This window comes from Antechinus flavipes, chromosome 5 (assembly GCF_016432865.1).
Source record: "Antechinus flavipes isolate AdamAnt ecotype Samford, QLD, Australia chromosome 5, AdamAnt_v2, whole genome shotgun sequence".
Taxonomy (NCBI): Eukaryota; Metazoa; Chordata; class Mammalia; order Dasyuromorphia; family Dasyuridae; genus Antechinus; species Antechinus flavipes.
The window spans coordinates 221,045,678-221,072,526 of NC_067402.1; the positions used below are offsets into that span (position 1 = coordinate 221,045,678).

Genomic DNA, 26,849 nt, shown 5'->3' on the forward strand with positions numbered 1-26,849 from the left:
ATAATAGCAATGGGAAGAAGAAAAAATAGATATTTTAAAAAGTACTTACTTTTCCCATACAATCTTTGATAGACTACTTATGAAAAATTAACCAAAGTATCCTACATCATTTGCCTCCCAAACTGAGAATTAATGAGGTAATACTGATCAGATGGCCAGGCTTGCTCACTACCTCTCACACAAATTCATGTTTCCTCAAATACTCTCTGAGGCTCTTGCTCATTATCAGTCAATGGGGCATGTCTATAATTATTTTCTCCCTAGCCACTTAAATGTAACCTTGTTTTTAAAACTCTAAGACATTCTACTGATTTTAGCTTTGTGAAATGTCTCAGTTCTATAGAGAATGAAATATTCTTCACAAATTTCCAAGCTGATTATGCCTTTCTAGAAATACAAAAGATATCTAATCTGCCACTGTTGATACCTGCTCGGGAAGATTAATTCACTGAACAAGGCAAAGGCATCATGAAGAGACAAGTTCAGAAAGCACTACAGAATATAAATCCTAATCCACTTTAGCACAAGTTGGAAATAGAAGCTTAGGGGACAGTACCCAAAGAGACCAAGGGAAAAAAAAATCCTTGGCAAGCTAAATAACTAAGGAAAGATAAGGCAGGTAACCAAATGGGAATCTCTAGTCATTTGCAAAACTATCCAACTGATTAATTATGCAATCTTATGGGACTGATACATGTTCAGAATTATCTAGAGTTATTTAGCTATGAGGACAAATTCTACTATTCCTTAACCACCAGAAATGCTATAAATTCAGAAGAATTCCATTACCTACTTTTCATAATGCTCATCCCCCACAAAAACTCTTTTATGGCAAGTGCAAAATAGTTTGATTTTAGTTCCTAAGGGAAATTCCATAAATCCTTCCCTACATTTTTTTCTCCCCATTCTTCCTCTTTTGTTTTATTTTAGTGAGTAGTCAAAAAGCTCACTGCAATGGGTAAAATATCAAAATTTATCTTCTCTTCAAAATGAAATTACTCATCTTAACCTTGCACTCTCAGAATTAGATAAATCAAACCACAAAATAAATAAGAAAGAAGTCAAAGAGGTAAATAGAATACTAGAAAAGTTAGATATGATAGATCTCTGGAGAAAATGTAATGGAGACAGAAAGGAATACACTTTCTTTTCAGCAGTTCATGGAACCTATACAAAAATTGACCATATATTAGGACATAAAAACCTCAAACTCAAATGCAGTAAGGCAGAAATAGTAAATGCATCCTTTTCAGACCACGATGCAATGAAAATTACATTCAACAAAAAACCAGGGGGAAGTAGACCAAAAAATAATTGGAAACTAAATAATCTCATACTAAAGAATGATTGGGTGAAACAGCAAATCATAGACATAATTAATAACTTCACCCAAGAAAACGATAATAATGAGACATCATACCAAAATGTATGGGATGCAGCCAAAGTGGTAATAAGGGGAAATTTCATATCTCTAGAGGCCTATTTGTATAAAATAGAGAAAGAGAAGGTCAATGAATTGGGTTTGCAACTAAAAATGCTGAAAAGGAACAAATTAAAAACCCCCAGTCAAACACTAAACTTGAAATTCTAAAAATAAAAGGAGAGATCAATAAAATTGAAAGTAAAAAAACTATTGAATTAATTAATAAAACTAAGAGTTGGTTCTATGAAAAAACCAACAAAATAGACAAACCCTTAGTAAATCTGATTTAAAAAAGGAAAGAGGAAAATCAAATTGTTAGTCTTAAAAATGAAAAGGGAGAACTCGCCACTAATGAAGAGGAAATTAGAGCAATAATTAGGAGTTACTTTGCCCAACTTTATGCCAATAAATTCGACAACTTAAATGAAATAGAAAAATACCTCCAAAAATATAGCTTGCCCAAACTAACAGAGGAAGAAGTAAATATCCTAAACAGTCCCATCTCAGAAAAAGAAATAGAACAAACTATCAATCAACTCCCTAAGAAAAAATCCCCAGGACCAGATGGATTTACATGTGAATTCTACCAAACATTTAAAGAACAATTAACTCCAATGCTAAATAAACTATTTGAAAAAATAGAGATTGAAGGAGTCCTACCAAACTCCTTTTATGACACAGACATGGTACTGATACCTAAACCAGGTAGGCTGAAAACAGAGAAAGAAAATTATAGACCAATCTCCCTAATGAATATTGATGCTAAAATCTTAAATAAAATATTAGCAAAAAGATTACAGAAAATCGTCACCAGGATAATACACTATGACCAAGTAGGATTTATACCAGGAATGCAGGGCTGGTTCAATATTAGGAAAACTATTAGCATAATTGACTATATCAATAACCAAACAAACAAAAACCATATGATCATCTCATCTCAATAGATGCAGAAAAAGCATTTGATAAAATCCAACATCCATTCCTAATAAAAACACTTGAGAGCATAGGAATAAATGGACTTTTCTTTAAAATAGTCAGGAGCATATATTTAAAACCATCAGTAAGCTTCATATGCAATGGGGAAAAACTGGAACCTTTCCCAGTAAGATCTGGAGTGAAGCAAGGTTGCCCACTATCACCATTATTATTTAATATCGTATTAGAAACACTAGCCTCGGCAATAAGAGTCGAGAAAGATATTAAAGGAATTAGAGTAGGCAATGAGGAAACCAAACTATCACTCTTTGCAGATGATATGATGGTATACTTAGAGAACCCCAGAGATTCTACTAAAAAGCTATTAGAAATAATTCATAATTTTAGCAAAGTAGCTGGCTACAAAATAAATCCCCATAAATCCTCAGCATTTTTATACATCACCAACAAAACCCAACAGCAAGAGATACAAAGAGAAATTCCATTCAGAATAACTGTTGATACTATAAAATATTTGGGAATCTATCTACCAAAGGAAAGTCAGGAATTATATGAGCAAAATTATAAAAAAGTCTCCACACAAATAAAGTCAGACTTAAATAATTGGAAAAAATATTAAGTGCTCTTGGATCGGCCGAGCAAACATAATAAAGATGACAATACTCCCTAAACTAATCTATTTATTTAGTGCTATACCAATCAGACTTCCAAGAAAATATTTTAATGATCTAGAAAAAATAACAACAAAATTCATATGGAACAATAAAAAGTCGAGAATCTCAAGGGAATTAATGAAAAAAAATCAAATGAAGGTGGTCTAGCTGTACCTGATCTAAAATTATATTATAAAGCAGCAGTCACCAAAACCATTTGGTATTGGCTAAGAAATAGATTAGTGGATCAGTGGAAAATGTTAGGTTCACAAGACAGAATAGTCAACTATAGCAATCTAGTGTTTGACAAACCCAAAGACCCTAACTTCTGGGAAAAGAATTCATTATTTGATAAAAACTGCTGGGATAATTGGAAATTAGTATGGCAGAAATTAGGCATGGACCCACACTTAACACCATATACCAAGATAAGATCAAAATGGGTCCATGACCTAGGCATAAAGAATGAGATTATAAATAAATTAGAGGAACATAGAATAGTTTATCTCTCAGACTTGTGGAGGAGAAAGAAATTTGTGACCAAAGATGAACTAGAGACCATTACTGATCACAAAATAGAAAATTTTGATTACATCAAATTAAAAAGCCTTTGTACAAATAAAACTAATGCAAACAAGATTAGAAGGGAAGCAACAAACTGGGAAAACATCTTCACAGTTAAAGGTTCTGATAAAGGCCTCATTTCCAAAATATATAGAGAACTGACTCAAATTTATAAGAAATCAAGCCATTCTCAGGTTGATAAATGGTCAAAGGATATGAACAGACAATTTTCAGACGATGAAATTGAAACTATTACCACTCATATGAAAGAGTGTTCCAAATCATTATTGATTAGAGAAATGCAAATTAAGACAACTCTGAGATACCACTACACACCTGTCAGATTGGCTAAGATGACAGGAAAAAATAATGATGAATGTTGGAGTGGATGCAGGAAAACTGGGACACTGATGCATTGTTGGTGGAACTGTGAACGAATCCAACCATTCTGGAGAGCAATTTGGAATTATGCCCAAAAAGTTATCAAATTGTGCATACCCTTTGATCCAGCAGTGTTTCTATTGGGCTTATATCCCAAAGAAATGCTAAAGAAGGGAAAAGGACCTGTATGTGCCAAAATGTTTGTGGCAGCCCTGTTTGTAGTGGCTAGAAACTGGAAATTGAATGGATGCCCATCGATTGGAGAATGGCTGGGTAAATTGTGGTATATGAACGTTATGGAATATTATTGTTCTGTAAGAAATGACCAGCAGGATGAATACAGAGAGGCTTGGAGAGACTTACATGAACTGAAGCTAAGTGAAATGAACAGAACCAGGAGATTACTTTACACTTCGACAACGATATTGTATGAGGATGTATTCTGATGGAAGTGGATTTCTTTGACAAAGACTCAAGTCCAATTGATAAATGATGGACAGAAGCAGCTACACCCAAAGAAAGAACACTGGGAAATGAATGTGAACTATTTGCATTTTTGTTTTTCTTTCCGAGTTGTTTTTACCTTCTGAATCCAATTCTCCCTGTGCAACAAGAGAACTGCCCGGTTCTGCAAACATATATTGTATCTAGGATATACTGCAACATATCTAACATATATAGGACTGCTTGCCATCTAGGGGAGGGGGTGGAGGGAGGGAGGGGAAAAATCGAAACAGAAGCGAGTGCAAGGGATAATGTTGTAAAAAAAAAATTACCCTGGCATGGATTCTGTCAATATAAAGTTATTATAAAATAAAATAAAATATAAAAAGAAAAAAAAATTGTTTGTGCAAAAGCTTTTAAATTTTTGTGATCAAAATTGTCCATTTTCCTTTTCATAATGTTCTCTAGTTCTTCTTTGGTCAAAAATTCCTCCCTGCATTCTTAATTTGTTTATGGTATCATATTTTATGCACAAATAATGTACCCATTTTGACCTTATTTTGGTATGGTGTATGAGATGTAGATCTATGCCACATTGCTAACATTATTTTCCAGTATTCCTAGCAATTTTTGTCAAATAGTGAGTTCTTATTGCAGAAGTTGGAATTTGGAGATTTATCAAATAGAAGGTTACTATAGATCTTGATGACTGTGTAATGTGTATCTAATCTGTTCCATTGATCACTGATCCAGTACTTTATTTCTTAGGCAGCATTAAGTGGTTCTGATGACTACTGCTTTATAATATTGTTTTAGGTTTGGTTCTGTTAAGCCACCAATCTTTATATTTTTTCTGATTAATTCCTGTGATATTTTTGAACTTTTATTCATCTAGATGAATTTTTCTGTTGTTTTTAGAATTCTATAAAATAATTTTTGGCATGTTGGTATGGCACCAAACAAGTAGACAAATTTAGGCAGAATTGTCATTTTTATTATAATAATTCAACTTACCTATGAACAGTAGATATTTTCCCAAAAGTTTAGATCTGACTATTTGCATGAAAAAAAATTATTTTTCATATAACTCTTATGTTTGTCTTGTCAGGTTTATTCTTGTCTATAGTTAAATTTAATGGAATTTCTTTTTGTAACTCTTGCTGATGGGCTTTCTCAACAATATACAGAAATTCTAATAATTTGTGTGGGTTTATTTTATATAGTGCAACTTTCCTAAAGCTAACTGTTCCCAGGATTTTGGATGATTTTCTAGAAATCTCTAAATAATCATCATATCATCTGCAAAGAATGATAGTTTTATTCCCTTATTGACTATTCAAATTCCTCTAATTAATTTTTCTTTTTTATTATTAAAGCTCACTTTTCTAACCAGGAGATTATTATATACTTCAACAACGATACTGTATGAAGATATATTCTGATTGAAGTGGATTTCTATGACACAGAGATCTAACTCAGTTTCAATTGATCAATGATGGACAGAAGCAACTACACCCAAAGAAAGAACACTGGGAATTGAATGTGAACTATTTGCATTTTTGTTTTTCTTCCTGGGTTATTTTTACCTTCTGAATCCAATTCTCCCTGTGCAACAAGAGAACTGTTCAGTCCTGCACACATATATTGTATCTAGGATATACTGCAACATATTTAACGTAACTGCAACATATAGGACTGCTTGCCATCTAGGGGAAGGGGTGGAGGGAGGGAGGGAAAAAATCAGAACAGAAGTGAGTGCAAGGGATAATGTTGTAAAAAATTACACTGGCATGGGTTCTGTCAGTAAAAAGTTATTATAAAATAAATAAATTTTTTTAAAAAGCTCACATTTCTAGTACAATGTTGAATAATAATGGTGAACATGGTCAATCTTGTTTCATCCCAGATTTTACTGGGAATGCATCCAACTTCTCTCTATTACAAGTAATGTTTGCTGTTGGTTTTAGATAGATACTGCTTATTATTATGAGGAAGACTCATTTTATCCCCATGCTCTATAGTGTTTTTAATAGGAATGGGTGCTGCATTTTATCAAAAACTTTTTCTGAATCTATTGAGAGTATCATATGATTTCTGTTGGATTTGTTATTCATAGGGTCAATTATGGTAATAGTTTTCCTGATATTAAATAAGCCCTGCATTTCTAGTCTGAATTCCACTTTGTCATTATATATTATTCTGCTGAGAAACTGTTGTAATCTAGTTAATAATATTAATTTTAAATTTGTGCAAATTTAATTTGTTCATAAGGGAAATTGGTCTGTAATTTTCTTTCTTTGTTTTGGGTCTTCCTAGTTTATTTATCAATACAATAGTTGTGTCATAGAAGGAATTTGGCAGGACTACTTTATGTATTTTTCCAAATACTTTACATAGTTTTGAAATTAATTATTCTTTAAATGTTTAGTAAAATTCACATTTGAATCTATCTGACCCTGGAGATTTTTTCTTAGCAAGTTCATTAATGGCTTTTTAAAATTCTTTTTCTAAAAAAGGAACACTTAAGTAGTGTATTTCTTTTTCTATTAATCTGGGCAATTTATATTTCTTTAAATATTCATCTATTTTAGTTAAATTGTCAGATTTATTGACATACAGTTGGTCAAAAAGTCTCCTAATTATTGCTTTAATTTCTTTTTCATTGGTAGTACATTTACCCTTTTCGTTTTTGATGCTGGTGATTTGTTTTTTTTTTTTTTCTTTTCCTTCTTCTAATCAAAATAATAAAAATTTTATCTATTTTGTTGGTTTTTTCATAAAATCAACTCTTAGTTTTGTGTATTAGTTCAATAGTTTTCTAGTTTCTTAAACAGTTCATTGATGTCTTATTCAATTTCTTTTTTTTTTTAAATGAGCTAAGTAATTTATCTTCTGTTAATCTGGAAAATTCATATTTTAAGTAAATATTCATTCATTTCAGTTAGATTATTGGATTTGCTGTTATACTGTTGGGCAAAATAGCTGTTAATTATTTCTTTAATTTCTTTTGCATTGGTGGTAAGTGCATCCTTTTCATTTTTGATAATGGTAATTTGTTTTTTTTCTTTACTTTTTCTAATCAAATTAATGAAATACTTATCTATTTTTTTCATAATATCAACTCTGAGTTTTATTTATTAATTCAATAGTTTTCTTAGTTTCAATTCTATTAATCTCTGCTTTGAGTTTCAGAATTCCTAATTTGGTATTTAATTGGGGTTTTAAAATTTGTTCTTTTTCTGGCCTCTTTAATTGTATGTCCAATTTATTGACCTCTTCTTTCTCAATTTTATTCATGTAATTATTTAGAGATCTAAAATTTCCCCTAAGAACTGCATCGATTGCATCCCATACATTTTGGTATGCTGTCCCATTATTGTCTTTCTCTCCCATGAGGTTATCCATTGTTTTTGTCATTTGTTGTTTCACCCACTCATTATTTAGAATTCAGTTATTTAATGTCCAGTTGGTTTTTAGCCTGTCTTTCCCTAGCTCTTCATTGAATAGAATTTTTATTGCATTGTGCTTTGAAAAGGACACATTTATTATTTTTGCCTTACTGCATTTGATTGTCAGGTTTTTATGCTCTAATGCATGGTTAGTTTCTGTATAGGTGCCATGTACTGCTGATAAAAAATGGTTTATCCCTTTTCAATGTTCTCCAGAGGCCAATCATATCTGGTTTTCTAGGATTCTATTAGCCTCCCTCCCGAATGTCTTTCTTGTTTATTTAATGGTTAGATTTGTCTAATAATGAAATGGCTACACTGTGGTCCTCCACTAATACTGTTTTGCTGTCTATTTCTTATCTGTAATTGACTTAATATCTTCTCTAGGAATTTGAATGCTCTACCACTTGTTGCATATACCTTTAATATCATTACTAATTCATTGTTTATAGTACCCTTTAACAAGATATACTTTGATTCCTTATTCCTTTTCATGAGATCTATTTACTTAGGTTTTATCTGAGATCAAATTGCTAACCCTGCTTTTTTGTTTCAGTAGAAATATAATAAATTCTGATCCAGCCCGGTTCTGGAATTGCCCCAGTGGTAGGCTAGGTTACTGAGCCAGGGCTGCGGAAACTTGCTTATCTGCTGTGATTAAGACTCTCTCACTGGATTTCCTAGGCAACATCTGAGCTTGGCTGCACACCCCTTTCACTTTGATACTGACCTTTCTTGAAGTTCTTCCACTCTATCTTGATCTGGAGAATGGTTTTATATTCAGCAGAGTCTGTTCAGAGGATTGGTTTCATGTTGTTTTCAAGGGTAACTGGGAGAGCTCAAGCAACTTCTTTACTTCACTCTGCCATTTTGGCTCCACTCTACCCCCACTTCCCATTTTCACCATTTTAAAACCATCTTAACCATTGTTTTAACTTGTATGTCCTGGACAGAGTTCCTCTTTCACCCATGTCAAAAAAAAAAAACAAACAAACAAAAAAAAAAAACCTTTCATGTTGATCTTCCAAGTTTCTTGGGCTCAGAGATTGTTTTGGTCTGGCTTTTATTGGATCTTTTGACTCAGGATTTATTTTTCAGGAAAGCTATTTTTTTTTTTTGGAAATGAATATGGAGGATAAAATGCAACATATCTAACATATATAGGACTGCTTGCCATCTAGGGAAGGGGGTGGAGGGAGAGAGGGGAAAAATCGAAACAGAAGCGAGTGCAAGGGATAATGTTGTAAAAAATTACCCTGGCATGGATTCTGTCAATATAAAGTTATTATTAAATAAAATAAAATTTAAAAAAAAAGAAAAGAAAAAGGAATAAATCCAGAAATATTGGGGGGAAAAAACGGAAATGAATATGGGAGAGTTGTGGGAATTTATAGAGATCTTCATCATTTTGGCTACCAGAAATCCTTCTATGATGATCTCCTTTGTCAAAACTACCTTTGAGTTTTTCATCTTTAGTTGGATACCTGCAATACTTCTCTTTCTTGCTTCCAATTCTCTGTTCACCTAGCAGCTATCTTTGATGTTACAACAGTTATGACTGTCTGTCTCTCTCACCATCATGTCTTCTTCTGTAATTCCCCTTGTGACATCTTGCCTTGTATCTGTCCATCCTTTTCCCACCAGAGTTTGAGAGATTGTTTAAAATAGCCATCCCTTAGCAAAAATGAGGGCAATGTCAGGATCCCTATCCCAAGACCACATTTTTTCTCTCTTTTCTCTTTTCTTATTGTGTGACACATTTATTTCCAGAGTGTTGGGGAAAGGAGATTAAAGGAATAGATGATGGGGTTTAAGAAGATTCAAACAATGGGAGTTTAGGGAGTCTGAGAAAAAACACACATGAATATTAAAATCTTCAAGTAAATGAAGTTGGGCAAGAGAAGAAAATGGTCAGCCAGTGTTAAACTTCTTCAGAAAGGAGTCAAGAATAACCTGGGAGCTCATATAACACAATTATCATAATTTTAATTCCATAGAATCATATAATTAAATTCAATTTGAAATTTTAATTGAATGAATGAGAGAATAGGGAGAGTAAACATAAACCAGTGCTGGAGAAGATAATCAAGGATTCAATGTAGTCAGAGGAAAGCTTGGTTTCCCTGAATACTAAAAGATGGCAAGTATATGAGAAAATAGGTGCAATATGAACAGAAGTGTGTTTACTATGGAAGGGGAATTGCAAAAGACACAGTGGCAAGAAAGGCCAGAATTGAATTGGTGTTGGAATCCTTACAAAGTGTTAAGTCATTAGAACTGATAGAAACAATAGCTATCTAATTTAGCATGGTTCAGTATGATTGATCTGATCCTATGAGGAGATGTTATGGGCCAGAACTTGAAACAAGGTACTAAGTGGAATTGAGGAGACAATGTTTACATCTAGTTTAGAATTGATTTAATCCTACAACAAATAATGGTTTCCCAGTGATAAAGTGATTGGTGTGCATTCAGTGTACAGCATATAAGCAAGAAGCTTGCAGGGCCAGACACAGAAGCCCAGACAGAAGCCCACTCTCAGAGGCAGAGACAGATTCATTCCATATTCCACCTTTGTGCTGGCTGGAGACATTCAGAGGGAGCTAGGGGCTGAAGGTCAAGACTTTAAAGAACACAATAAAGGACTGGATTTTAACTCCTAGCTGAGTTTGAAGTGATTATTACTTTGAACCGAAACTAAGGTTGCCTCCAGAAAACCTCCCTAAGAAACCTGCTCCCAGAGAACCATCATGTATTATATAAAAGAAGAAGAACACCACAAATTTGGACATGAATGAGATTAGCCTGAGGAAAATTGGGATGAAGGAATATGAAATAGCCAGTTTTCCACAAATGAATGTATTTATTTTAATAATTCACGTGCTGTATTTACTACAACAGAACAGAATAGAAGCCATAGGATCCATAATTGATGGCAGATAGGTAGGGAAGTTCATAGTCTCCAAGGGCTGTTGTGAAGAGAAGCAGAAAGGGCTTGACTTTTCCATTAACTAGTGTAGTGGAAAGAAAAAAAAATTGGGTGATGCTATATGGAATATTGGTATGTGAAACTCACAAAAGGAGAAAAAAAGTGCAAGGTAGATATGAAAATGTTACATGATGTAATCAAAAAGGGATTCTAATGATTATATATATATATATATATACATATATATATATACATATATATATAAATACATATATATGCATAAATGATGCTCTTAAGAAATGTTGTTAAATGAGTAGATGAGGAACTAGTAATGTAGCAAAAACAAAAGATAACTATTGGATGTTCAGTATGCTTTAATCATGCCTTAGTGATTTCATGAGTCTACTAGGAGGAAATCCAGCATGTTGCATTAAGTTCCTATAAATCTTTTGGGAGAATATGGACAAGAATCACACAAAATGGGCAGGCTAGGATGGATGGCATTCTGCATCATGGGCAGAAACGCCCAAATTGAGATTACAAATTCATTTGAGCATTTGAGTAAGAATAGCAATCTTCCACTAAACAAACAACTGTATCTATATATGGAAGTGACTTTGCCATCGTGAATGCTATGGTAGTATAACATAAGTTTTGACAGAACTTATGTTCTATAATTCCAGGTTCTATTAAAATCAGGATGATTTGTATTAAAGTCTTCACAATGGACAGGTTTATCAACAGTAAAACAGGTAGAAAGTAGTGATTAATTTTTGGAAGGGGCCACAGCAACTCAAAGTTCATTTCTTCAGGCATAGAAGCATTCTGAAATAAATTTATACAGGAAATATTTATATCCAAAAGCCAATGAACCAATAAGAATTTACAAACTATCTTGTATGTGTGAGACATTCTGCTGTAGTTCAGGAAATATAATGACATAAAATTAAATAGTTTCTATCCTCAAAGAGCTTACATTCTCTTGAGGAGACAACATGTATATAAACAAATGTATACAAATAAAATGCAAGAAAATTCTGCTGGGAGAAATTAATTTGTAAATTTAAAAAATCTTTTAACATTACATATCAGAAATATAATGACAAAGCAATATGAGGAAGGTGACAAAACATTGAGCAATCAAAAAGTTATCAAACTGTACATACCCTTTGATTCAGCAGTGTTTCTACTGGGCTTATATCCCAAAGAAATCTTAAAGAAGGGAAAGGGACCTATACGTGCACCAATGTTTGAGGCAATTCTCTTTGTAGTGGCCAGAAACTGGAAACTGAGTGGATGCCCATTAACTGGAGAATGGCTGAATAAATTGTGGTATATGAATATTATGGAATATTATTCTTCTGTAAGAAGTGACCAGCAGGAGGATTTCAGGAAGGCCTGGAGAGACTTACATGAACTGAAGCTGAGTGAAATGAGCAAGACCAGGAGATCATTATATACTTCAATAGCAATACTATATGATGATCAATTCTGATGGACGTGGCCATCTTCAGTAATGAGATGAACCAAATCAGTTCCAATAGAGCAGTAATGAACTGAACTAGCCGTACTCAGTGAAAGAACTCTGGGAGATGACTATGAACCATTAAATAGAATTACCAATCCCTCTATTTTTGTCCGCCTGCATTTTTGATTTCCTTCACAGGCTAATAATACACTATTTCAAACTCTGACTCTTTTTATATAGCAAAATACCTGTTAGGACATATATGCTTTAACATACTTAACATGCATTGTTCAACCTGCCATCATAGGGAGGAAATGGAGGGAAGAAGGGGAAAAGTTGGAACAAAAGGTTTGGCAATTGTCAGGGCTTTAAAATTACCCATGCATATAACTTGTAAATGAAAAGCTAATAAAAAAAATTGAGCAGTCAGTAAGAAATCTCTATTCTTCATTACATCTTTTAAATCAGTTCAACAAATCTTTTCCTTTGTTTGAAGAAAATAAAATCTTCCTTATCATGTCCATGAAGGCTTGTTTCACTTGCTGATTCCTTAAGCTATAAATGAAGGGATTCAACATGGGAGCTACTGATGTATTAAGCACAGCAACTCCCTTACTTAAAGAGACTCTGTCCTTTGCTGAGGGTTTGATGTACATAAAAATGCAGCTGCCATAAGAAATGGAGATGACAATCATGTGAGAAGAACAAGTAGAGAAGGCTTTTTTCCTCTGACTGACTGAGGGGATCCGTAGAATTGTTCTGATGATGTATATGTAGGAGAGGATGATTAATGCCAGTGTAAACATAAGAGTCACTACAGCCCAAGAAATACCCATTGTCTCTAAGAATTGTGTGTCTGTGCAGGATAGTTGTAAGAGGGGAGAATAGTCACAGGTAAAATGGTCAATGATATTATCAGCACAATAATCAAGTTGCTGCATCAGAAGAATTGCTGGAAAGATGATCATGAATGAAATAAACCATGAGCAGAAGACAAGCAACGTACAGACTCTGTTGTTCATGATGGTTGTGTAATGTAGGGGTTTGCAGATGGCAACATAGCGATCATAGGACATGGCTGCTAGAAGGTAAAATTCAGTTACTCCCAAGAGAATGAAGAAAAACAATTGAACCATGCAGCCACTATAGGAAATAGTCTTGTCCTCAGTAATAATTGTGCCCAAGAATCTGGGAATACAAGCAGTTGTAAATGAAATTTCTAAGAAGGAGAAATTCCGGAGAAAGAAATACATTGGGGTCTGCAGATGAGAATCCTGCAGGGTGAGGATGATGATAGTCACATTGCCAGCAATGCTGAGAATGTATGCCAATAAAAGGAAGAAGAAAATGACCATTTGAAGCTCTGGATCATCTGACAATCCCAGGAGAATGAATTCGGTTACCTGTGTGTGATTTTTCATGTTTGCTTTCTATCTTTTTCAATAGATCTATAATAAAAATAAAAGAAAAGTGAACTAAAATATAAAGCAACAGAAAACACAAATAGGTTATACTTGAAATGATGCAGGGACATATAGTTAAAATTAATTTGTTCAATCATTCAAATACTTCCTAAATCACTGTTATATTACTATAGTAAGCATGAAGGGTTTTCAAAGATAAATAACATAAAAAATGGTTTAACATAATTAGGAAGATATGTACCCAAATAGAAAATAAGGTAGCATATAGTTAAGTACCATATGAAATAAGTTTTTTCTAAGTACTAAGAAATAAGAAAGGGGAAGCCCTTTTATCTTAAACTTATTATTTAAATTAATATATAAATGTCCACCAATCTACCTTTTTAATCTTTTCTTATATTACCATCTTTTGATTAATTATATCTTATTGGTTAAATGAAGACATTTACATATTTTCCCATTATGTTTTAATTTTTTTTTCCTTTTGCCAGTCAGTTAGGGTTAGGTAACTTTCCCATGGTCACACAGCTAGAAATTGTTAAATACATACATGTCAAATTTTAATTCAGGTCCTCCTGACTTCAAGGGTAGTACTCTATCCATTTCACCATCTAGTTGCCCCCATCACATTGTCTTATCAGCTGTAAAACAGATACAAAGTAACTATCTCTGGCATATATACCTGAGCACTGGATTACTATACACTGTCTACTTCAGAAGTAACTGATGTTTATTCCTTCTCTTACAGTAGGTATATTTAATTTTTATGGATACATCATTGGATATAGCACTAGAGTTGGCATTAGTAAAACATTTACTTCAAATGCCACTAAAAACAATTACTGGATGTGTGAACCTAAGCAAAAACTTTAATCTTAGTTTCCTCAAGTGTAAAATGGTAACAATAATAATATCTACCTTGCAGGACTTTGGTGAGTCTCAAATGAAAGAATACTTGTAAAAAAAAAAAATTCTTAGCATAATGCCAGGAACATAATAAATATAACTTCAAAGCTTTTTTTTTCCTTTCCTTGTCTTGTGTGTATCTTGTGTGTATCTATACTATCTACTAGATCGAGAATGCAATATCATATATACTCTATTTAAGCCTGAAAATTAAGGGTTTCAAGTTTTGTAAAGTAATATTTTCAATTTTATCAGTTACTACTACTTTAGTATTCATAAATGATTGCATAAATATATAAATAGGTTAAACTCCTTAATATATATTCTAGTTCCTAAATCATTTTAAATCATATGACCTTCACTACTTAATCTCACATGGGGAAAGTGTTTCCTAGATCTTTCCAGTAGCTCACTTTCATGATTTCTACCAGCTTTCTTTGGTGGGGGCAAGTTGGATTGTAGGGCAAAGGCTCAAGAGATATAAGAGTAAAAGACAGGATACAATGGAAATAGTTATCAGTAGTACTTCGATTGTGAATGGAGGAAAGTGAAGTTAGAGTAGAGGTAAAGATCTACTAAAGGTCTGAAGGGTGGAGGTAAATGGCAGTCATGATGATGAGATTCCATCACCCACTCAAAAGCATTCTTCTTCTATGGCCAAAAACTCTTTTATCCTGTATCTGATCATACTCCCCTTTTTGTAATTGAGAAACCGATGTGGTACAATTCATAGAACTCTAAACTTGTGGGCAAATTTGACCTCATAAACTTCCTAATTCTGAAACATTAGATTTAAAAAAAAAAAAAAAATCTTAATCACTGCGTACATTTGCTTCAGTATTCCCATCTATAAAATGAGAATAAAAATTCTACCTACTCCCCAAAATTGTAAAGTATATAATAAAGTACACTGCATGCTTTGAAACAGTATACACATGATATTATTGTTATTTCTATTCTTTTGTATGCCTTATTCTGTAATGTTCTGGCTAGCTTTCTGGAGGTCTTCCAACTGGGCCTTAGTTTCAGCAGAATGGTCAGGAATAAAGTCCAAAGTCTTTATTATCACCTTCACAGTCTGTCTCCTTTTCCTGTGGCTGCGATAGCTTTCTGGGGGATATTCAGATAAGCCTTGGTCTCAGTGGAGAAGTGAAGGAGACAGGACAGCCACCACAAGAATCTTTATCTTTGATTCTGTCCTCCAGCCTCCAATCTTCTGTCTTCTCTGGTTTATTTCTGAGTCTGTCTCTAGGTCTGGCTCTGACCTCTTAAATATTCTATTACAATTAAATCCATTCATCATACTGAATATAAGCCAATCATTATATCACTAGGAAACCATTATTTGTGATAAGATTAATTCAATCATACTGAACTAAAGAACTGTTAATCACCATGCTAAACTAGAAATCTATTGTCTTATCAGTTCCACTGAGTCAACACCTTGTTGTAAGAATCCTTGCCTCCAGTATATTTCTCTATAGTTCTGGCCCAAAACATTATTCCAACTAACATTTTTTGTTCTCATCATGCTTCCCAATCATAACATCACAGATTAAGAGATGAAAGACATTAGAGATCATTTAGTTCACAGCTTCACATGATATATTTTCATGCTATCATCAAGTGTTCACACTTAGAGTTAATAAATAACAAGATATTTTTTCCTGAATAACATTATTATTTTATATTAATAGTGATTTTTCTGGAAATAATAACATTTTTGTTGTTTTGCAATTTAAAGCAGTGACTCTGAGAGAGGGAAATTAAAAGCACATATATAAGGAAAAGAACAACATAGAAATGGAAGACTGGAGGAGATATTGTGTAGCACACGGATCATCTTGAGTCATATAGTGTATCCTTATGTTGCCTCTGTGATTTTGGGAAACTCACTTATCCTCTCTGGGTATAACTTTCCTTATCTGTAATAAGAGAGGATTAGACTAGATTACCCTTCATTCCCTTTTATTTTTAAGTCTATGATTATACAATTCATTTGAATGAATTCTGAACTGATCTTACACTTAAATTGTTTTAATTCCTTTAGTTTTCCTAATGCTCACTTATCCTTCTAAAATCAAATGATTTCCTCCATTTCTTGACCTTTACAAGGTTCATTTATGTTAGTCATGCTTTATGCTAAGCTTTAAGAGAATCTCTTTCAGTTTAAATAATCATTTTGAATTTGAGATTTCCACCCCTCATATATCATAATATAGCCAAGATTCTCTTCTATGCTGCTTCTTTAGAAAATATCAGAAAAAAAAAGACCAAATAAATTTGCAAGATTCTGTGGTTGCTCGTCCTTGCCATTTCCTTTCTTTTCTTTCATAATATTCCTCATGTGCAATTTAAATTCTACAAACAATAATAAAATATGTATTGTGATCATTAGAGAAATAATTGAGATATAGACTTATAGACAGTAGCTATCTCAGGTTGATGAGAGCAATAACCACTTTAAGATGTTTATCTATTATGATTCATTTGATGGAAAGAAAAGTTACCAGGAGATTCTAATAAAATTGTATTTTATTGATTTTTACTATGTTGTTTTTATAATTTTTATAAGATTAAACATTATTACTTCAGAATTCCTTTTCCTCAGTCCTTGGAGAATTTTTTTTTTCTCTCTCTTCTTATCAAGATGAGGATTTTTAGTTTCCGGTACACAAACATTAATGCTTCATTTTGAAGCAGAGAATTAACAGTGGAAAGAATGATGTACTGGGGGTCAAGGGATTTTCATCCAAATATTTTAAAAGTATTTCCAATACTATTCCCTCATAGGCCAGAATTAATGGATGAGTATTAACAAATTGGATATCATAATTAATTTTTGTTCTGTAATTCCTATGAATAAAATTGTGAAACATATACATATATGTATTGGGAAACATATACATATACTGAATTCTAGTACAATAGCAATGGGAAGAAGAAAAAATAGATATTTTAAAAAGTACTTACTTTTCCCACACAATCTTTGATAGACTACTTATGAAAAATTAACCAAAGTATCCTACATCATTTGCCTCCCAAACCAAGAATTAATGAGGTAATACTGATCAGATGGCCAGGCTTGCTCACTACCTCTCACACAAATTCATGTTTCCTCAAATACTCTCCGAGGCTCTTGCTCATTATCAGTCAATGGGGCATGTCTATAATTATTTTCTCCCTAGCCACTTAAATGTAACCTTGTTTTTAAAACTCTAAGACATTCTATTGATTTTAGCTTTGTGAAATGTCTCAGTTCTATAGAGAATGAAAGATTCTTCACAAATTTCCATGCTGCTTATGCCTTTCTAGAAATACAAAAGATGTCTTATCTGCCATCATTGATACCTGCTCAGGAAGATTAATTCACTGATCAAGGCAAAGGCATCATAAAGAGACAGGTTCAGAAAGTACTACAGAATATAAATCCTAATCCACTTTAGCACAAGTTGGAAATAGAAGCTTAGGGGACAGTACCTAAAGAGACTAAGAAAAAAAAAATCCTTGGCAAGCTAAATAACTAAGGAAAGATAAGGCAGGTAACCAAATGGGACTCTCTAGTCATTTGCAAAACTATCCAACTGATTAATTATGCAGTCTTATGGGACTGATACATGTTCAGAATTATCTAGAGTTATTTAGCTATGAGGACAAATTCTACTATTCCTTATCACCAGAAATGCTATAAGTTCACAAGAATACTATTTCCTACTTTCCATAATGCTCATTCCCCACAAAAACTCTTTTATGGCAAGTGCAAAATGGTTTGATTTTAGTTCCTAAGGGAAATTCCATAAATCCTTCCCTACATTTTTTCTCCCCATTCTTCCTCTTTTGTTTTATTTTAGTGAGTAGTCAAAAAGCTCACTGCAATGAGTAAAATATCAAAATTTATCTTCTCTTCAAAATGAAATTACTCTAGCAGAGTTTTTTTAAGAGATAAATAAGACAGAACTGTAGAATCAGTGTGACAGTAATGACATCAATGTTGTTAGTCCTTCATTTTTCAAAGGGGACTAATGATAGCTCTGGGGGATGTCTTGACTGTATTTAAGTGAGTCAGACCTGCACAAATTTGTTAGACTTACTCTCTCTTTCAGAGTCATCACCATGCAGTGGCAAAACAACAAGGGACTGTCTATGAGCCTTCGAATCCTTCATGTTTGACCAACGTGATCACTGGAACATGTTATTCTCATCCATCCATTCCAGCAGAAGAAAGAAATCTTCATATGCTTGACATTCTTCTAAGTCACAATTATATTTGAAGCCATTCAGTTACCATATCTTATTTTAGCTTATATTCTGAATAGTTTTACCCTGATTTGGCCACAGTGAATTTTAGAATTTCTTGATATAACAGGTGAGAGATGGGCATCAAAAGTGAATGAGAAGCTCTTAAAAAAAAAAAAAAAACTTGGCAAAACTTGTAATGAGAGATTCTAGCTCTCTTTGAACGCATAAATTCCAAATTAGCTATAATACAAGCATAAAGAAGTAATGGAGAGTGGGACTAGATGGGAGTTAGGAATGTGTGGACTCAAATTCTTTCTGACAAAGGTTAGGGATGCACATAGCCTTGACTCTGCAATCTTCTCATTGTGACTCAGATCCCTAAAACTCAATTACAAAATCGAAATAGATTGGAAAAGGGATTTTCCAGTTATTCCAAAATAATAGAATTACTTTTTTTCTGACTGAAAGGTTACTTTTTATACTGAAGTTTTTTATTATTATTATTTTCTAAATATACACAGAGATATTTTCAACATTCACACATGAAAAATTTTATGTTCCAAAAATTTTCCCTTCCCTTCCTCCTATTCCCCCCATATATGGCAATTAATGCAATATATGTCAAACGTTCAAATTTTCATAAGTAATCCAATATATGTTAAACATTTGTAATTCTTCTATAAATATTTCCACAAGTATCATGCTGCATAAGAAAACTGGATCAAAAAGGGGAAAAATATAGAAAGGAAACAAAATGCAAGCAAATAACAAGAAGGATAAATAATATGTTGTGATCTACTCTCAATTCCCACAGTCCTCTCTCTGGGTGCAGATGGCTATCTTCATGAGAAGACCATTGGAATTGGTCTGAATCATCTCACTGTTGAAGACAGTCAAGTTCTTCAGAATTGATCATCATATAATCTTGCTGTTGCCACGTGCTGTGATCTCTTGGTTCTACTCACTTCACTTAGCATCTGTTCACATAAGTCTCTCCAGGACTCTCTGCAATCATCCTGCTGATCGTTTCTTATAGAACAATAATATTCCAAAACATTCATTTGTCATAACTTATTCAATCATTTACCAACTGAGGGGCATCCACTCAGTCTCCAGTTTCTTGCCAGTATAAACAGAGCTGCTACAAACATTTTTCACATATGGATTCCTTTCCAACTTTTATAGTCTATTTGGATAAAAGCCTATTAGAAACACTGATAGATCAAAAGGTCTTCTCTTCTTTTTTTTTTCTTTTTCTTCTTTACCTTCTTTTTTCTCATTTATTCTCTTTCTCATTTCCTTTCTTCCTCCCTCCCTCCCTTTCTTCTTAGCTTTTCCCTTCTTTTATCTCTCCATTCTTTATTCCTATCTTACCTCTCTCTCTTCCATTCTATTCCATTCCTTCCATCTATCCTTTTTTTCCTTCTTTTCTCTTTTATTTTCCTTGCATTTCTTCATTCCTCCCTGTCTCCCTTCCTATCTTTGCTATCTCTTTTTTTGTTTGTTTTACATCATTGTCATTTCCCTTACTCCCCTCAAACCATACATTGTAACAAATGAATGTGGTCAAGCAAAATAAAGTAATTAAATTTTATATCCTAAATATTAAGATGGTCAGAATGAACTATATGTGCAGAATTCATACTGCAGAAACAAATGTATTAGTCATTTATAATCAAAATAGGATTACTGTAATTTATAATAGGGGCCCTTTATCTGGGTACATGAATTCCTAAGAAATGTTTGGAAAGATCATAATCCTGGATAGGAAAATATTATATCATTTTACCCATTAACCTCTAAAGGAAAATTAGCAGCTAACTTTCTTTAAATGATAAATACAGATAACCAAAATATTCGGAGAAAAGGTTCATAGACTTCATTAGACATTAAAAAATACCTAAAAGGATAAGAGCCCTCAGTTAACAATGTCAGTTAATCAATTAGGTGTACAAAATTTCCTACTTATTACCCAATCTTTTAAACTAACTGTGTTTGTATTATGTAGATTCACTAATATATGTGGGACTAGAAATGAGCAGGAACTAATTGGACTTAAGCTGGAATGACAAAACCAACATAATACAATATATTGTAAAAGATCACCTATAATCCTGTTCCCAAGGCAGGGAAAAAACCCAGCTTGGTAATGTAGGAACTACAGAAAATTCCTATTCTGTATATATTAAAGTTAAAAGTCAATTTCTAATTTAGGAAGTATCAGATAACTTTGATATACACAAAGGAAAAATAGACAAGGCATGATTTTCTGTTGCAGAATAAGTTAGAAAAAAATTACTTAAATATGATGACAAAAAGGGATCACATACTTTCCAGACAATCTTTGATTGATCAGTTTCAATTTTAATCTTGAATATTCCCATGAGTTTGCATAAATTAAGGTCAGTGGTTGATGTTCAACTGGTAAAAATTTCACAATTCTTTAATTGTGAAATATATTCAAATGCCACATACTAAAATAACTTTCTCCTCAGCATAAGGGAACACTTGCCAACTGCCACTCCCACTTCAGACACTTGCCCAGCTCAGACATATTGAACCTTATTACCAGAAATGCTCCAGAAAATGTTTTCTTCATGATTAGTAGCAAGAAAGTTTTGCCTTGAATGGAAGGGAATGCAAGGTATTTTCAAGTTTTTGGACAGTGAGAGATGTTTTCCTGCATATTTTGACTGTGGACATCCACATTTATCTAGACACCAAGTAGAAGACAACACATCCAACCTCCATTAGCACAAAACTTAGAAAAGGAAATTTATGGTATAATGGCCATAGAATACTGAAGCTGTGAAATACATAGCATGGAATATCACTAAATAAGAATAATATTCCATGACAGTTCATACAAGTCTTTCCAGGCTTCTCTGAAATTATCATGCTCATCATTTTTTTAGATATAAAATATAAATATTGTATTTCATTACATTCATATACCATAACTTACGTTATTCTTCAACTAATAGGCATCCACTCAACTTCCATTTCCTTGCCACTACAAAAAAAAGAATGATATTGTTGCAAAAGAGCTTAGACTAACATCAACATTAATATAAGAAGGTATAGTCAAATCCACAAAACCAAATTACAGAAAAAGTAAGTAGCACAATCATTTATAATACACTTTATCAAGTGGGGAGTAAGGAGCTGAAAATGTACCATAATTGTTTACTATACATATTGAGAGAAAGTAATCCATTATACAAGTGATTATTCAATTAACCAGTAAATTTATTAATAGGGATACTCCTTCCAGCAGTGCATATCACAACCAATCCACATTGTGACCGCTGATAGATGAGTCTCATTTATAGTAGGCTCAGGGCTTCTTTTTATATTTCTTAAGTCTATTTAGATGTAGTCCAGGGGCTGTATATTATTACTCACTTCTCTTTCTGAACTAAGCTTTCTGTTGTTCTGTTTCACAATATTTTATGTGAATGATGTCATTCTATCAATAAACATATATTAAATGCCTACTATGAGCTAAGCACTGTTCTGAGTACTAGGGATACAAAAGGAGGCAAAGCACAGAGCAGCTTACAATCTAATGGATGAAAAACCTTGTAAGCAAATATAGACCAAAAAAGCTATATATGAGATAAATAGGAAATAATTAACAGAGGAATGTACTACGTTTAAGAGGGGTTAGAGAAGTCTTGTAGGAGGTAAGATTTTAGTTATTCACTTTTAAAATTGCTATTTGTGCAATCTATAATTTCCATTACTCAGAGATTACTTATTATGATTACAAATGATTATAAGATTATGATCTTAGTTACTTAGCATAAACAGAAGAATTTTGACAAAATTGTGTTTCACTGAGGAGCCCCATATTATTAAATATGTAATACAAGTAATCTTGAAAAAGTTAGGAGTCAGAAATGTGTTATGGGCCAGAACTCTGAACTTGAAGGATTCTTATGATCTGCTAACTAAGTGAAATTGATGATACAATGGTTATCTAGTTTAGCATGGTGATTAATGGTACTTTAAGTTCAGTATGATTGATTTAATCTTACAATAAACAATGGTTTCCTAGAGATATAATGACTGGTTTATATTCAGTGTGGACCATATAAGAAGAAACTGAGAGCCACAGAAGAGAAGCTCTCAGAGGCAGAGAAGACAAGAGAACTAGAGGCAGGAGCTTAAGCTCTCAGAACCAAGGAGAGAGGAATTCATTTCACCTTCAGTCAGGCTCCTGGTGGCTGGTCTGGCCCCTTGTACTTCCCCTACTAAGACCAATGCCAGACTGAAAGGCTTTCCAGAAAGATGTGCAGCATCAGGCAAGGAGACAATAAAGGCTGTTGGAATTTAACCCCTGGCTACTCTTGTGGTGATTACTGAACTGAAAAGAAGGCTATCCCAGAGACCTCCAAGAAAACTGAACAAAGAGAACATTACAGAAATGCTTGAAAGACCTAATGTTGAAAAGTAAGCAGAATGTTTAAGAAAATATATTTCTATTAAGTTATTAAAAAGGATATAAAAAAGGACAGTGAAAAAGCATTCAATTCACCATATATAGACTTCAATTTGCTCTCTGGATTCAAGGTCCTCTTGTTGAAATAGTCTAGAAAGTCTTTCATTATTTTCACAGAAGCTGGAAGGTTTAGTTTTTAGTTATTGTTGCTGTTTTTGTTTTTTCAGCTGACACATTACAATACAGATTGATATTATATGTGTACACCAGTCAAACTTCCAGATCTTCTGTACAATGTATTCCTAGTTCTACTTTCTCTCAGCATCAGTTCCTGTAAATCTTTTCAGGCCTATCTGAAGTCAGTTTGTTCATCATTTTTTTATAGATTAATAATGTTCATTATCTTCATATACCATAGCTTAGTCAGTCATTCCCCAACTGATCGCCATTGGTCATTTTCTAATTTTTTGTTACCATAAAAAGAGCCACTACAAACATTTTTCCACATGTGGATCCTTTTCCTTACTTTATGATTTCCTTAGGATACTGAATTCAGTGGTGGCACTTCTGGGTTAAATGGCATGCATAGTTTTATAGTCCTTTGAACATAGTTCCAGATAGCTCTCCAGAATGGTTGGATCATTTCACAACTCTAACAATGCCTTAGTGTCCCAATTTCTCACAACTCCTCCGACATTTGTCAATTGTTTTTTCATCTTAACCCAGCTGAGAAGTGTGATAAATGGTACCTCAGATTTGTTATAATTTGAATTTCTCTAATCAATAGTGATTAAGAACATTTTTTTTCATATAACTGTAGATAGATTAAATTTTGGCATTTGAAAATTGCCTGTTCATACCTTTTGACAATATCAAATGGGGAATGATTTGAATTCTTATAAGTTTGATACATTCTTTATATATTTTAAAGATGAGGCCTTTGTCAGGAACACTGAATGTAAAGAACTTTTATCAAGCTTTCTACTTCTCCTTTAATCTTATTTATGTTGATTTTGTTTGTGCAAAAACTTTTAAATTTTTGTAATCAAAATTGTCCATTTTGCTTTTCATAATGTTCTCTAATTCTTCTTTTGTCAAAAATTCCTCCCTGCTTTCTTAATTTATTTATGGTATCATCTTTTATGCACAAATAATGTACCCATTTTGACCTTATTTTGGTATGGCATATGAGATATAGATCTATGCCACATTGCTAACATTATTTTCCAGTATTCCTAGCAATTTTTGTCAAATAGTGAGTTCTTATTGCAGAAGTTGGAATTTGGAGATTTATCAAATAGAAGGTTACTATAGTTCTTGATTACTGTGTAATGTGTATCTAATCTGTTCCACTGATCACTGATCCAGACCTTTATTTCTTAGATAGTATTAAGTGGTTCTGATGACTGCTGCTTTATAATATTGTTTTAGGTTTGGTACTGCTAAGCCACCAATCTTTATTTTTTTCCTGATTAATTCCTATGATATTTTTGAACTTTTATTCATCTAGATGAATTTTTCTGATATTTTTAGAGTTCTATAAAATAATTTTTGGCATGTTGGTATGGCACCAAACAAGTAGACAAATTTAGGCAGAATTGTCGTTTTTATTATAATAACTCACCTTACCTATGAACAATAGATATTTTCCCAATTGTTTAGATCTGACTTTATTTTCATGAGAAATGGTTTTTTTTTTTGTTTTTTGTTTTTTGTTTTTTTATTTATGTAACTCTTGTATTTGTCTTGTCAGGTTTATTCTTGTCTATAGTTAAATTTAATGGAATTTCTTTTTCTAACTCTTGCTGATGGGCTTTGTCAGCAATATACAGAAATTCTAATAATTTATGTGGGTTTATTTTACATACTGCAACTTTCCTAAAGCTAACTATTTCCAGGATTTTGGATGATTTTCTAGAAATCTCTAAATAAATCATTTTATCATCTGCAAAGAGTGATAGTTTTATTCCCTTATTGACTATTCAAATTCCTCTGATTAATTTTTCTTTTTTATTATTAAACCTCACATTTCTAACCAGGAGATCATTATATACTTCAACAACGATACTATATGAAGATATATTCTGATGGAAGTAGATTTCTTTGACAAAGAGACTAACTCAGTTTCAATTGATCAATGATGGACAGAAGCAGCTACACCCAAAGAAAGAACACTGGGAAATGAATGTGAACTACTTGCATTTTTGTTTTTCTTCCTGGGTTATTTTTACCTTCTGAATCCAATTCTCCCTGTGCAACAAGAGAACTGTTCGGTTCTGCATACATATATTGTATCTAGGATATACTGCAACATATTTAACATATATAGGACTGCTTGCCATCTAGGGGAAAGGGTGGAGGGAGGGAGGGGAAAAATCAGAACAGAAGTGAGTGCAAGGGATAATGTTGTAAAAAAAAATTACCCTGGCCTGGGTTCTGTCAATAAAAAGTTATTAGAAAATAAATAAATTTTTTTTTAAAAGCTCACATTTTTAGTACAATGTTGAATAATAATGGTGAACATGGTCAATCTTGTTTCACCCCAGATTTTATTGGGAATGCATCCAACTTCTCTCTATTATGAGTAATGTTTGCTGTTGGTTTTAGATAGATACTGCTTATTATTATGAGGAAGACTCATTTTATCCCCATGCTCTATAGTGTTTTTAATAGGAATGGGTGCTGCATTTTATCAAAAAAATTTTCTGAATCTATTGAGAGTATCATATGATTTCTGTTGGTTTTGTTATTAATGGGGTCAATTATGGTAATAGTTTTCCTGATATTAAACAAGCCCTGCATTCCTAGTCTGAATTCCACTTTGTCATTATATATTATTTTGCTGAGAAATAGCTGTAATCTAGTTATTATTAACTAGATTAATTTGTGCAAATTTAATTTGTTCATACGGGAAATTGTTTTGTAATTTTCTTTCTTTGTTTTGGGTCTCCCTAGTTTATGTATCAATACAATAGTTGTGTCATAGAAGGAATTTGACAGGACTCTTTCTTTATGTATTTTTCCAAATACTTTACATAGTTTTGAAATTAATTATTCTTTAAATGTTTAGTAAAATTCACATTTGAATCTATCTGACCCTGGAGATTTTTTTCTTAGCAAGTTCATTAATGGCTTGTTTAAATTCTTTTTCTAAAAAAGAAACACTTAAGCAATGTATTTCTTTTTCTATTAATCTGGGCAATTTATATTTCTTTAAATTCATCCATTTCCATTAAATTGTCAGATTTGTTGACATACAATTGGTCAAAAAGTCTCCTAATTATTGCTTTAATTTTTTTTCATTGGTAGTACATTTACCCTTTTCATTTTTGATGCTGGTGATTTGTTTTTTTCCTTTCCTTCTTCTAATCAAAATAATAAAAGTTTTATCTATTTTGTTGGTTTTTTCATAAAATCAACTCTTAGTTTTGTGTATTAGTTCAATAGTTTTCTTAGTTTCAATTTTATTGAATTCAAAATTCAAAGGAGTTTCAGAATTTGGTATTTAAATTGTTGGTGTTTCTAATTTGTTCTTTTCTAACATTTTTTACTTGGCATGTCCAATACATTGATCTCTTTATTTTGT

General features: G+C 32.7%; 1 protein-coding gene across 1 annotated transcript; it reads right to left on the reverse strand.

The window, feature by feature from the left end:
- Positions 1-12,714: 12,714 nt before the first annotated feature.
- On the reverse strand, positions 12,715-13,671 carry LOC127538380 (olfactory receptor 6C1-like). Its single transcript, XM_051962118.1, has one exon. The coding sequence runs from the start codon at positions 13,669-13,671 to the stop codon at positions 12,715-12,717; it is 957 nt and encodes a 318-aa protein (XP_051818078.1).
- Positions 13,672-26,849: the final 13,178 nt, after the last annotated feature.

What these genes read in the sequence shown, in the direction of transcription:
- LOC127538380 (XM_051962118.1), bottom strand. Translation starts at nt 13,671, where the DNA reads ATGAAAAATCACACACAGGTAACCGAATTCATTCTCCTGGGATTGTCA.